General features: G+C 37.1%; 1 protein-coding gene across 1 annotated transcript in view; it reads right to left on the bottom strand.

The window, feature by feature from the left end:
- The window catches only part of LOC138739387 (aminopeptidase Q-like), a 212,545-nt gene that overhangs the window by 176,661 nt on the left and 22,641 nt on the right, over window positions 1–13,243 (bottom strand). The window contains 1 exon segment of the mRNA XM_069891363.1: window positions 1,722–1,864. Within this exon segment, the coding sequence (XP_069747464.1) occupies window positions 1,722–1,864 (143 nt within the window).

Genomic DNA, 13,243 nt, shown 5'->3' with positions numbered 1-13,243 from the left:
ATGCCAGCTATATGTTCTTTTTAAAGCTTGGCTCCTATTCAATGAGGGAATGTGTGGCCTGAGACACATTTGGAAACACAGTAGTTTCTTGTGGTCTAGGATGGAGCAGTTCCCATACTACACGGTGATGCACTCTGGAAGGATGCTTTCAATGGTACACCTGTAGATGTTGGCGGCATGTTAAATTTCCTCAGCTTTCTGACAAAGTGGCAGCACTGGGGCACTTTCTTGGCCAATGCGCTAACCAGGCAGCCTTCCAAAGTTTGCCAGCTTGTCCCTCTGGAACTGATTTCTGTGACTCTTTCTCTCTCCCTCCATCTCTGAGAGCAAAAACTGTTCTGACTCTGCCTGAAAAGATCACGTTTTCTCAGACAAACTGCTGAATGTTGCTACTTCGTTGCTCCTCCGCAAAAAGAATTCTGCAAAAGTCCTGCAAATATTCTGTGTTTTAAAATGTCTGTGTGCAACCTGCTCTAGCAATTCCTCCTAAGCCGTCTCTAAATATTCTGTCACACATTTCTTTACCTGGGTTCGTATTCAACACCACAGCAATTTGATCAAGGATGGGCAAGATAGGGAAATTAAATATACCAGTAGTCTTGAACAACTATTTTGCGTCAGTCTTCACTGTGAAAGATGCCAGTGATGCGCCAGAAATTCAAGAGAGTCAGGGGCAGATATCGTGTGTAGTCACTTGGGAAGCTGAAGGATCTGAAGCTGGATAAAAGTCACCTGGACTGGATGGACTACATCCCAGAAAGTGGCAGCATTAGTAGTAATCTTTCAAGAAACACAAGAATCTGGAATAGTTTCAGAGGACTGAAAAACTCCAAATATCACTCAGCTCTTTGAGAACAGAGAGAGGCAAAAGGCAGGAAATTATAGATTGGTTGGCCAGTGATATTTTAGAGTTTAATGTTAAGGGTGAGGTTTCAGGGTACCCAGAAGAACACGAGGCTGAAGTCAGCATAATTTTCTTCAGGGGGGCTCTTTCCTGACAAATCTGTAATATTATTTGAAGTAGTAACAAGCAGGATGGACAAAAAAGAGCCAGAGGATGACGCTAACTTGGATTTTCAGAAGGCTTTTGACGAAGTTCCATATAATGAGGCTGCTTAACAAGATCGGAGCCCAGAGTATTGCAAGAGATATATTAGCATGGCTGACTGGCAGAAGACAAAGAGTGGGGAAAAAAGGGGGCTTTTACTGGTTGGCTCCTAGTGACAATCTGCAGTGTTGGGTTCACTACTTTACACGTGATATTAATGATTTGGACGACGGAATTGATGGCCAAGTTGTGGATGATACAGGTACAAAGATAGGCTAAGGGGCGGGTAGTTCAGGAAGCAGGGCATCTACAGAAGGACCTTTCCATTTGGTCAGTAGTTGGAATCTGGAATACACTGCCTGATTGGGTGGTGATGGCTGAGGCTTACACAATATTTAAGGAGTATAATGAGGAGCACGCGTATCATCAAGGCATGAAAGACCAAGAGATGGTGAAATGGATTAGTATAGGCAGGAACTTGGTTATCATGGACATGGTAAGCAGAGAGGCCTATTTCTGTGGTGTATGATTGTTGCAATAAAAGCCACTTCTGTACACATAAATTGACATGCATCAGAATAATGTTGCTTTGACCATTGGTAGTTACCAGAGGTGCATCTTATTTAGAGAACACAAACTGCTATTAGAAAACCATTTCTATGTGCTTACTCACCAATTATTGGCATGTTGGAGACTGCCACAAACTGGGGATGGTGCACAAGTCTGATATCAAAGGTTGCCTTCATAGCAGGTTCATCGAAGCAGGGGAAAACCGATCGAGCGAATGTCGGCTCCATCTGCGACGTAATGATAGTTCTGATTCAAGAAAAATAAGTAACTTAAATTTGATCTTTCCTTTTTCCACTGCAGGACAAAAATATACAAGTAGAAAACCATTCATATTCTGAAGCATGTCGCTGCCAATGACCATTTCCGGGCATTTACTCACAGAAATCTTGGAAGGCATCCCTGGTTAGAACCTACTAGCACCCTATAATTGATTCTTAGAAGAATTCTCCATCTTGTTGGGGCTCACTGATGTTCCTATGGCAATGGCTTACTGTTGGGCAGCTTGGATCCTGATGCTACTGGTACCATCAGGTGAAGGTCACCAAGGCCTTGAACCCAATGAAAAATTACACAGCAAAAGTTTCCATTTATTTTCATCCATACAAGTCCATCAGCAGTTATGAAAATTTCCCCTATCCAGGCTTCAGGAGCAAGATTCCTGGGAAAAGGAAGTAACAGTATTTTCCTTTGTTTGACAAAAGGTATTGTTTGTGGGTGGAATTACAAAGCAGACCTTTTTTTCTCTCATCTCCCAAACATAAAAGATCATTTCAAAGTGACCTCATTGTGGTCCTTGCACTGTTTTTACTGCATTTTTCTCAGTATATTATGTACATTTGTTCTCTTGTGCACTACTTGTACTTATGGTTGATTGACCTGCATGGCATGCAAATCAAAGGTTGTTAACTGAATCTTGGAGCACGTGTTAACAGTGAACAATTCAATCCCAGGCTGCGTTTCACCAGGCTCCCAGAACACTGGGTGTGTGAATCAGAGGGGTAAGGCTTTGGCTCATGAGGCTTCTGCGAGTAGGGGCTGAGCTGAAGTTGAAGTAAGCAAGAGTCACCCTATTCTTTTTTTAAATAATCTTTTTTATTTTTCACACTATGAACCATATCAACTAAAATATGTACAAACATTTCTCGTTAAATTTACACAGTGGTCTTTTCTCCCTTTCCCCCCCCCCACAACCCCTTTCCCTCACTCCCCTCTACCCACCTCCCTCCAAAACCCATAAATATTCAACATATACAATACAATAAAACCATAAAACAATATCTTCACACAAAGGAAAATAAACAAGAAAAATGCGTCATCTATTTACACTGAATCTAGTCGTTTTGTCTTCTTGTCATTTTCATTCTCATTTTAGGGGATGGAGGTCATAGGCAAGCTCTCTCTGATGTGTTCCATGTATGGTTTCCAAATTTGTTCAAACATTGTGACTTTATTTTTTAAATTATATGTTATTTTTTCCAATGGAATACATTTATTCATTTCCATGTACCATTGCTGTATACTCATGCCCTCTTCCATTTTCCAAGTTGACATTATACATTTTTTTGCTATCGCTAAGGCTATCATAATGAATTTTATTTGCACTTTATCCAATTTGAGGCCTAATTCTCCACTACTTGTGTTACTTAAAAGAAATATCTCAGGTTTTTTTGTTATGCTATTTTTTGTAATTTTATTTAATATCTGATTAATTCTTCCCAAAATATATTTACTTTCGTACATGCCCAAGTTGCATGTAATGTTGTTCCCATTTACTTCTTACAGCGAAAACATCTATCTGATCATGTTGAATCCAATTTTTTAAATTTTTGAGGAGTAATTTATACCCTGTGTAACCAATTATACTGTATCATGCATAACCTTGTGATTATTGTATTCTTCATAGTTCCAGAACATAACTTTCCCATAATTCATTTTTATCTTTATGTTTAGATCCTTTTCCCACTTCTGCTTAGTTTATAGTTTATTTCATTTTCCTTATCTTCCAGCTTAATGTACATGTTGGTTATAAATCTTTTGATTATCATTGTGTCTGTAATCATGTATTCAAAGCTGCTTCCTTCAGGTAATTTCAAGCTGTTTCCCAATTTATCCTTTAAATAAGCTTTCAATTGATGATATGAAAACATTGTACCATGAATTATTCCATATTTGTACTTCAACTGTTCAAATGTTAATAAATTATTTCCCAAAAAACAATTTTATATTCTTTTGATTCCTTTTCTCTCCCATTCTCTAAAGGAAAGGTTGCCCATTATAAAAGGGATCAGCGGATTTTGCGTCAATAATAATTTTGGTATTTGATCATTCGTTTTTTTCCTTTCTATGTGGATCTTCTTCCATGTATTAAGTAAATGATGCAGTACTGGTGATCTTTTATATCGCACCAGCTTTTCATCCCACTTATAAAATGTATGTTCCGGTACCTTCTCCCCTATTTTATCTAGTTCTATCTTAGTCCAGTCTGTTTTTTCCCTTGAAAATCCCATAAAAATCTGATAAATACTTTAATTGTGCAGCTCTATAATAATTTCTAAAATTTGGAACTGCAAACCACCTTGATTATACCTCTCTGCTAATTTATCTAATGCTATCCTTGGTTCCCTCCCTTTCCACAAGAATTTCCTTATTATTCTCTTTAGTTCATGAAAGAATTTTTCTGTTAAAGGAATTGGTAACATTTGAAATCAGTATTGTATCCTTGGGAACACATTCATTTTAATGCAGTTTACCCTCCCTATCAACGTTAGCTGTAATTCTTTCCAATGTTCCTGCAATTTCTTTATTAGTGGCTGATAATTTAGTTTGTATAAGTGGCTTGTTATTATCTAACCTGATCCCTAGGTATCAGATTGCTTGTGCTTGCCATTTAAATGGTGATTCTTTTTAAAATTCTGTATAGTCTGCGTTACTCATTGGCATCACCACTTTTACTTGCGTTGATCTTGTATCCTTATATTTTTCCATATTCCTTCAATTTCTTATGTAATTCTTTTACTGATACCTCTGGTTCTGTTAGGTATACTATGATGTCATCTGAAAATAAGCTGATTTTATACTCCTTCTCCTTTATTTTTATTCCTTTTGTTTTATTTTCTATTCTTATCAGATCTGCCAAAGGTTCTATTGCTAAGGCAAACAATGAGGGGGATAGTGGACATCCATGTCTAGTTGACCTACTTAATTTAAAGTGACTCGATACATATCCATTTACTGCTAACTTCGCCAATGGTCCATTATACAATGCTTTAATCCAATTTATACAATCTGTTTGCTAATAATTTCGCTATTATCTTATAGTCTGAGTTAAGTAGAGATATTGGTCTATATGATGCTGGTGTTAATGGATCCTTCCCTGTCTTTGGTATTACTGTAATTATTGCTGTCTTACATGAATCTGGCAAGTTTTGTGTTTCTTCTATCTGGTTCATTACTTCAAGAAGAGGAGGAATTAATAACTCCTTAAATGTTTTATAAAATTCTATTGGAAATCCATCCTCTCCTGGTGTTTTATTATTCAGCAGCTTTTTTAATATATCCTATACTTCCTTTATTTCAAATGGATTTTTAGTTTGTTTTGTTCCTCTTCTTGCAATTTCGGCAGTTCAATTTTAGCTAAAAATTCCTCTATGTCTTCATCTTTCCCCTTGTACTCAGTTTGATACAATTGTTCATAAAATTCCTTAAAATTTTCATTAATCTCTGTTGGATAATATGTAATTTGTTTGTCCTTTTTCCTTGATGCCAGTATCATTCTTTTAGCTTGTTCTGTTTTAAGTTGCCAGGCTAATATTTTATGTGTTTTTTCTCCCAGTTCATAATACTTTTGCTTTGTTTTCATTATGTTCTTATCCACCTTGTACGTTTGTAATGTTTCGTATTTAATTTTTTTGTCCACCAATTCTCTCCTTTTCATATCATTCCTTTTTACTAATTCCTTTTCTGTACTTACCATCTCTCTTTCCAACTGCTCTATTTCCTGATTGTAATCCTTTTTCATTTTAGTCACATTATTATCTGCCCTCTAATGAAAGCTTTCATGGCGTCTCATAATATAAATTTGTCTTTCACTGATCCTGTGTTTATTTCAAAATATGTTTTAATTTGGCATTCAATAAACTCCCTAAATTCCTGTTTTTTAAGAAGCATGGAGTTTAACCTCCATCTATATATTCTTGGTGGGATGTCCTCCAGTTCTATTACTAATAATAGGGGTGAATGATCTGATAGTAGTCTAGCTTTATACTCCATTTTCCTAACTCTCCCTTGAATATGGGCTGACAAAAACATATCAATCCTTAAGTAAGTTTTGTGCCTACTCAAATAATATGAAAAGTCCTTCTCTCTTGGGTGTTGCCTCCTCCATATATCCATAAGTTTCATTTCCTGCATTGATTTAACCATAAATTTGGCTACTTTATTCTTTTTACTTGTCTTTTGTCCTGTTTTATCCAACATTGGGTCCAAACTAAGGTTAAAATCCCCTCCTATCAATATATTTCCTTGTATGTCTGCAATCTTCAAAAAAATATCCTGTATAAACTTTTGATCCTCCTCGTTAGGCACATATATATTGAGCAAATTCCAAAATTCTGAGTATATCTGACACTTTATCATTGCATACCTCCCTACCAGATCTATTATTTCCTCTTCTATTTTGATTGGTACATTTTTGTTAACTAGTATGGCAAGAGCCACCCTATTCAAGGAACAAAAAGGATTCAGCAGGTAGGTAAGGGCAAATTTTATTTATCTCAGACATTTTTCCAGTCATAAACAGTGGGAATGGCAGCCAGGGCAGGGGAATGCTCTTGCAGAACATTGGTCATCACGGAAGCCAGCCGTATCCTTTACAACTTCATCTGTGAGAAGTGCATCCAACTGCATCTCCTTACAAACTGAGTTAAGGAATTACAGCTGGAATTAGATGAACTCTAGATCATTCGGGAGGCTGAGGGGGTGATAGACAGGAGTTACAGGGACACTATCACACCTAGGAGGGAGGAGAAGTGACAGTCAGGAGATGGAAAAGGGACAGGGATGCAGTACAGGGCACTCCTGTGGCCATTCCCCTCCATAACAAGTATACAGTTTTGAATACTGTTGTGGGGGTGGGGGGTGAGTGGGGAAGGGACAAGCCACAGTGATCAGGTTTTTGGCATGCAGTCTGATTTGGTGACTGAGACGGGAAGGGGGAGGACGAGGTGAGCTATAGTGATAGGGGGACAGATTAGCAGACAACCACTGACCATTGACGGCTTGACCATTGAGGTTGTCAAGAGAATCAAGTTCCTTAGAGGGCACTTGGCAGAGAATTTCACCTGTTCCCATAATCAAGTTGAGGCAGTGCCTCAACTTCCCGCGAAGGCTGATGGAAGTTCATTTCCACCCTCCATCCTCACTACATTCTACAGAGGATGTATTGAGAGCATCCTGTGCAACTGCAAAACTGCCTGGTTTGGAAGCTGTATCAACTCGGACCACAAGACCTTGCAGAGGATAGTGAAGTCAGCAGAAAAGATCAACTCTCTTCCTACCATGACGGACATCTGCAACACTTGGTGCAGGCAAAAGACAATAACATTCCCTCATACCTTTTTCTGTTGTAAGAGTTCCTAAATTATGTGAAAAGTTGTGCAACCTAAGTCTGCAGTGAGATTTCCAACTCACTGGTCTGAAAGATGACAGTGTGACAGCCCGCTGCTGCCGCGATCGAGCCGGCGCTCTGGGCAGCGAGTGCAACCAAAGGCCAGAAATCCACGCAGTGGCAACGGCCCCAACAAGTGAACCGACAGATGAAAGGCAAGGGCATCTTAAAGGCCAGTGAACCCAAAATGGCGCTGGCCTTTCTGTGCAGCCAACAGATAGGGATAGCGTCTGGGGAAGAAGGGTATTGTTATGCAGGAAAGTACCTGCATGTGGGAAACCCACTTTTGTTATGCATGTTGTGACGTCAGCCAAGGTGGGGGCCACAGTGCAAGTATAAAAGTCAGGCCTGAGCCTAAATAAAACTCAGCTTAACTTGACTACACTGTGTCTTCTTTCGAGTAGCACACAGCTACAACAGTTCTTATTTACTCTTACTTAGAGAAGAGCCAACATTTACTAACCCCAATTCCCAGGAACTTCTCAGGAAGCACAACAGCATGTGTTGAAATCTTAAGCAAACCAAGAAAGCTGGAAGGAATGAATAGGTCAGGCAGTGTCTATGGAGAAAAATTAATCAGTTAACATTTCATGTCAATGGGTCAGGTAGTGTCTATGGGGAGAAATAGCCAGTCAGGGCAGAACTCTTTTTCCTCCTGATCCACTGAGGAGAGAATGGATGGTGCCTGACTCACTGAGTCCCTTGTTGTATTGTGAACTTTAGTTGAAGGGCCAACAACCAAACTGCTTCCTCTGTTCTTATTGACATCTCAATGCAACCTCAGACATGTCTTGACTGTGAAGGACAAAGATTGTGAATGTAACATTATAAATATGCTGAAAAGTTATAGATTAGTTGGAAATTTTGGCTTTCTGGTCTCAGCATAAGGCCATTCTGCTGCCACATCTTAATGCAGTTTGTTGCTGCATTAAGGAAGTCAGTTAACCTTCTTGTTCAGGGAATCCAAAGGCACAACCGGAGAAGGCATAGAGACTTTGTGCCATGCAGTTATCCCCAGAGTGCCAGAATGTACACTGTAGTAAACCACTGAATGTATATATTTATCTGTTTGGGCACATCCATTGGCCAACTGTACTTGTGGCCCCTCCCTCAGGCTCCTGAATAAAGGTGACTGTTCCACACCTCCCTCCCAGTGCAGGACAGTTGAGCAGCATGGGCATGCCTTTGTTCTATAGCAAATAAAGGCCAATCAGTTTGCTCAACTTCAGTCTTTTGGAATCATTGATGGTGCATCACACACACTCTCAGAGAACGCACTCATATCCTTGCAAAGATTTGTGTACAGGAACTGGGTGTAGTCTGGGACAGGCTGCTTGAACCTATTGCCACTTGTGAATATTGTTCTTCTGTTATGAACCCAGAGGACCCCAAAACCCAGCAGCAATAGAAATTCATCAAGACAAATTATTACTTAAACAAAGGTTGCTTTGAATGATCTTTAAACATGAAAACAAGATCAAACTTTAACTTATTGCTATTAACTTAACCCCCTTCTAATTCTAAGCGCACATGTATATAATGTGTAAACAAGTTCAGAAAAGTTCTTTAATTCACAGTCCAATCTCACTTCTCCACGTTCACTGGTTGCAGGCAATTCTTATACTGTGCACAGAATTTAACATTTATGAATTTGGGGGGCATGGCAAGATGGCGTAGAGTCCAGACGTGTAATCTCGAGCTCTCTGGCCAGACTTTTAAGTACCTGTTTTTTAACCTTTTGTTTTCAAGTTTAAACTTATTAAATTTTAGTTTAAAGTATCAAGGAATTATTATGGCCACTAATGGTAAACAGATTAAACCTCAAATGCAGAAGAGGTTACATTTTCAAAGTGCTGAAGATTTGGGGCCTAGATGACTTGATACAGCCTCAGGCTTGATCTCTTCAGTGTCTAAACCCCAAAGACTGCCTGTGGGAGTTGAAAAAAAATGTCTATTACTCACCAAGTGAAGGATGGCGCTGGAATTACCCGTTCTCTGGAAGAAGGTGCGTGTTCCCAAGAAGTGTACCCTGATTTGGAAATTCTTTCGATTTCAACCAAGGGAGCACACAGGAAGACAACTCCATTGTTGGAAATGCATCAGGAAGCACTTCAATCTGAAGAAATTGCTTTTCTTCGTGATTTCATGAAAAAACAACGAGATGTGGGGGGAGACCAGCGGTGACTCCCTGAGGAAGTCGGAGTGCCATCACTGGGAGTCCAGACCCGCAGTAAAACTTTTAAAATGCCTTCTGTTGAGTTGCAGCAGGAGTTGCAGTTACCTTGTTCTGTCACTACATCAGAGAGAGCAGGGCTGAACTTTCTGACCAACAGTGTATGCAACTAAATAACATTGTTCAAGCTGTTATAAAACCTTTGACATCTCAAATGAATGAAATGGCTCAAATGAATGCTGGTATAAGTTCAGAATTAAATATGGTTAAGACACATGTGGGTGCATCTTATGAAGAATTTAAAAAAATTCAGACTGTAAACAACAAGTGGCTTCTAACACAGAAAAAGTGCTGAAGGTTGAAAAATCGGTCATGGGAGAACGCGAGAAGGAGCTGGAGAGGAAAATAGACTACTTGGAGAATCAAAGCAGAAGGAATAATGTGAAAATTGTTGGTTTGCCAGAAGGTATAGAAGGACAAAATCCTCTTCGTTTCTTTAAAGACTGGATCCCGCAAGTATTAGGGCAAGATATTTTTTCTGGGGGATTGGTACTGGAAAGAGCCCATAGAGCTCTAAGAAGAACACCCACAGCTGGTCAACCACCGAGACCGGTAATAATTCGATGTTTCAATTATTTGGACAGAGAAGCAATACTTCGACTAGCAGTGCAGAATGCGAGACAACAACAAACTCCGTTATTGATTCAGAATAGCAGAGTTTTCTTTTACCCTGATTTGAGTCAAGAGGTCATTCAATGTTGACGTAGATTTAATCCAGTTAAAGAAGTTTTGTGGCATAAAGGTTATAAGCCTACTTTTTGCTACCCTCCAGTGTTGAAGGTGTTTTATGGAGACTATCAATTTCGGTTTTTTTGAAAATGATCATGAAGTAATGATTTTTGCTGATTCATTGCCAGATATAAGAGGACAAAGACATAGTCCACCATTATCTCCTAAAGAAAAATCTGATTGTTCTTGAAATGGAAGAAATGGCAGAAATGGGAAAAATGGGAATGGAAAGAGTCCAACTTCTTCTGAATTGGGATCTTCGAGATTGGAATCTCTTGGATGAAACAAATTTTTTTTCTTACTCTGTTTGTTTTGTTATTATGATATTTTGATGTTATTGATTGTTTGGCTGGGGAGGGAGAGATTTGCTCTATGTTCTTTACTAGTCATCAGCCACTGGTGGGTGACCACACCCAATTTTTTCTTAGGGGATTACTACCTTTTGGTAGTTTTTTTTGGGGGGGGATTTTCTTTTTTATCTTTATTATTTTTTTCTTTTCATTTTAGTTGATTTTTAATTTGTGATTTTTTTTCCTATTGGAGGCCCTATATACGTTGATTTGAGATTTCAAATAAAGATATTATTGGTATTTAGTAACAATAGTAGATATGTCAAAGTTGAGGTTTGCTACTTTTAATGTTCGAGGATTAAATAGTACGATTAAGCGTAAGCGAGTCTTAGCATATATTAAGAAAATGAAAATTGATATTGCTTTTTTACAAGAAACACATTTGAATGTGAAGGAAAGTATGAAATTAAAGAGGGACTGGGTTGGGCATGTATATTCCTCCTCATTTAATACTAGGGCTAAAGGTGTAGCAATTTTGATACATAAAAATGTATTTTTTGAATTACAATCAATGGAGGAAAAGGAGGGATGTATTCTTAAATTGAATTGTAATATTTTTAGTGAATTTTGGACTTTACTTAATATTTATGCCCCAAATGCAGATGATGAAATATTTATTTCAGATGCATTTTTATGTTTGGGTCAGGCTAATGATAATATTTTAGTTGGTGGTGATTTTAATTGTGTTTTGGAACCTTTATTAGATAAATCTCCGAAGAAAGTTAAAAAATCCGAGATAGCAGTTCAGGTTCAACCATTGATGAAAGATCTTAATTTAGTGGGTATTTGGAGACGTCTTAATCTGACAGAGAAAGATTTTTCTTTTTATTCATCTAGACATGAATCATTTTCAAGGATTGACTTCTTTTTAGTATCGGCACATTTACAAGGGAAAATACAACAAGCGGAATATAAAAGTAGGGTGATTTCGGATCATTCTTTGTTATATTTTACATATGCAACTTCTGAGAAAATCCAAGTGGCCTATCATTGGAAGTTTAATACAATGTTGTTAAAAAATATGGAATTTATTGATTTTTTGAAAAAACAAAGTAATTTTTTTTTAAAGAAAATTCTAATTCTGTTCAAAGTAAGTTTGTATTATGGGATGCTATGAAAGCCTGTTTGAGAGGACAAATAATTAGTTATACTTCTAAAATAAAGAAGAATCGATTAAATCAGAGTTTTGAATTAGAGAAACAGATTGATGAGTTAAAAAAGGAATTTCAGAAAGATGCTACATAAGATCAGAAAATAGAATTATCTAGGTTGAAAATGGAATATAATACTTTGCAATCTTATCAATTTGAATGTGTGATTAATAGGACTAAGCAAAGGTATTATGAATGGGGAGAGAAAGCACATAAGGTACTGACATGGCAATTAAAGAAAGAACAGATTTCGAGGACTATTAATGCTGTTAGACGGAATTCTCTTATTACTTATAAACCTCGTGAGATTAATAAGATTAATTTTACTCATTTTATAAAAAGTTATATACATCTGAAGGAAAACAAGAAACTGGATCGACTGATCTTTTTTTTAAAATCACAGTTGACTTTACCGATATTAGAGGATGCAGATATACAGGAGTTAGAAGAACCATTTACTGATTCGGAAATTAAAATGGCTATGCTGGAAATGCCGAACGGTAAATCGCATGGTGATGACGGATTTTCAGTTGAATTTTATAAAATTTTTTATGATGATTTATCTACAGTGTTTGGGGATGTATTACATTAAGTTGGAGAACATTATGAATTACTTGAGTCTTGTTCTAGTGCTTTAATTACAGTAATTCCAAAAAAGATAGAGATCTTTTGAAGGTATCTTCATAAAGACCAATTTCGTTGTTAAATGTAGATTATAAAATAATAGCTAAAATATTAGCGAATAGATTGGCTAAATTTTTACCTAAATTGATTCATATGGATCAAACAGGTTTTATAAAGAATAGATATGCTTCAGATAATATTTTGCGCGTGATTAGTTTGATTAATAGATTTCGACAATCTTCAGATCATCCAATGGTGATTCCTCTAGATGCAGAAAAGGCATTTGATAGAGTTGAATGGAACTTTTTATTTAAAGTTTTGGAGAAATTCAAGTTTGATCCTTTTTTTTTAATCGGTTGGATTATGGCTCTATATAGTAAACCAATAGCTAGAGTATTGACGAATGGTTTGATTTCGGAACCCTTTAAGCTATCTCGATCAACTTGTCAAGGTTGTCCTTTATCACCGGTTTTGTTTGTGTTAGTGATTGAACCTTTAGCACAATTGATAAGACAAAATACACAGATATAAGGTATGAAAGTTTTAGACGAGGAGTATAAAATTAATTTATTTGCTGATGATGTATTGGTGTATTTAATAAACTTTTGCACTTGAAGGAGTGTTTAATACAATATGGATGTCTTTCTGGATATAAAGTTAATTGGGAAAAAAGTGAAATATTACCGGTAAGTGAAGGAGATTATTCAGTTTATAAGAATATTATTAATTTGAAATGGACTAATTGAATTAAATATTTGGGTGTAATTTTGAATGTTAATTATCAATCTTTATATAAATTAAATTATGTTCCGTTAAGGAAAAAATGAAAATTGATTTGATCAAATGGAAAGATTTACCTATTAATTTAATGGG

Source organism: Narcine bancroftii, chromosome 1, assembly GCF_036971445.1.
Source record: "Narcine bancroftii isolate sNarBan1 chromosome 1, sNarBan1.hap1, whole genome shotgun sequence".
NCBI lineage: Eukaryota > Metazoa > Chordata > Chondrichthyes > Torpediniformes > Narcinidae > Narcine > Narcine bancroftii.
Note: the sequence above shows the minus strand (reverse complement) of the source record. Positions and strands in the feature narration are given on the sequence as shown.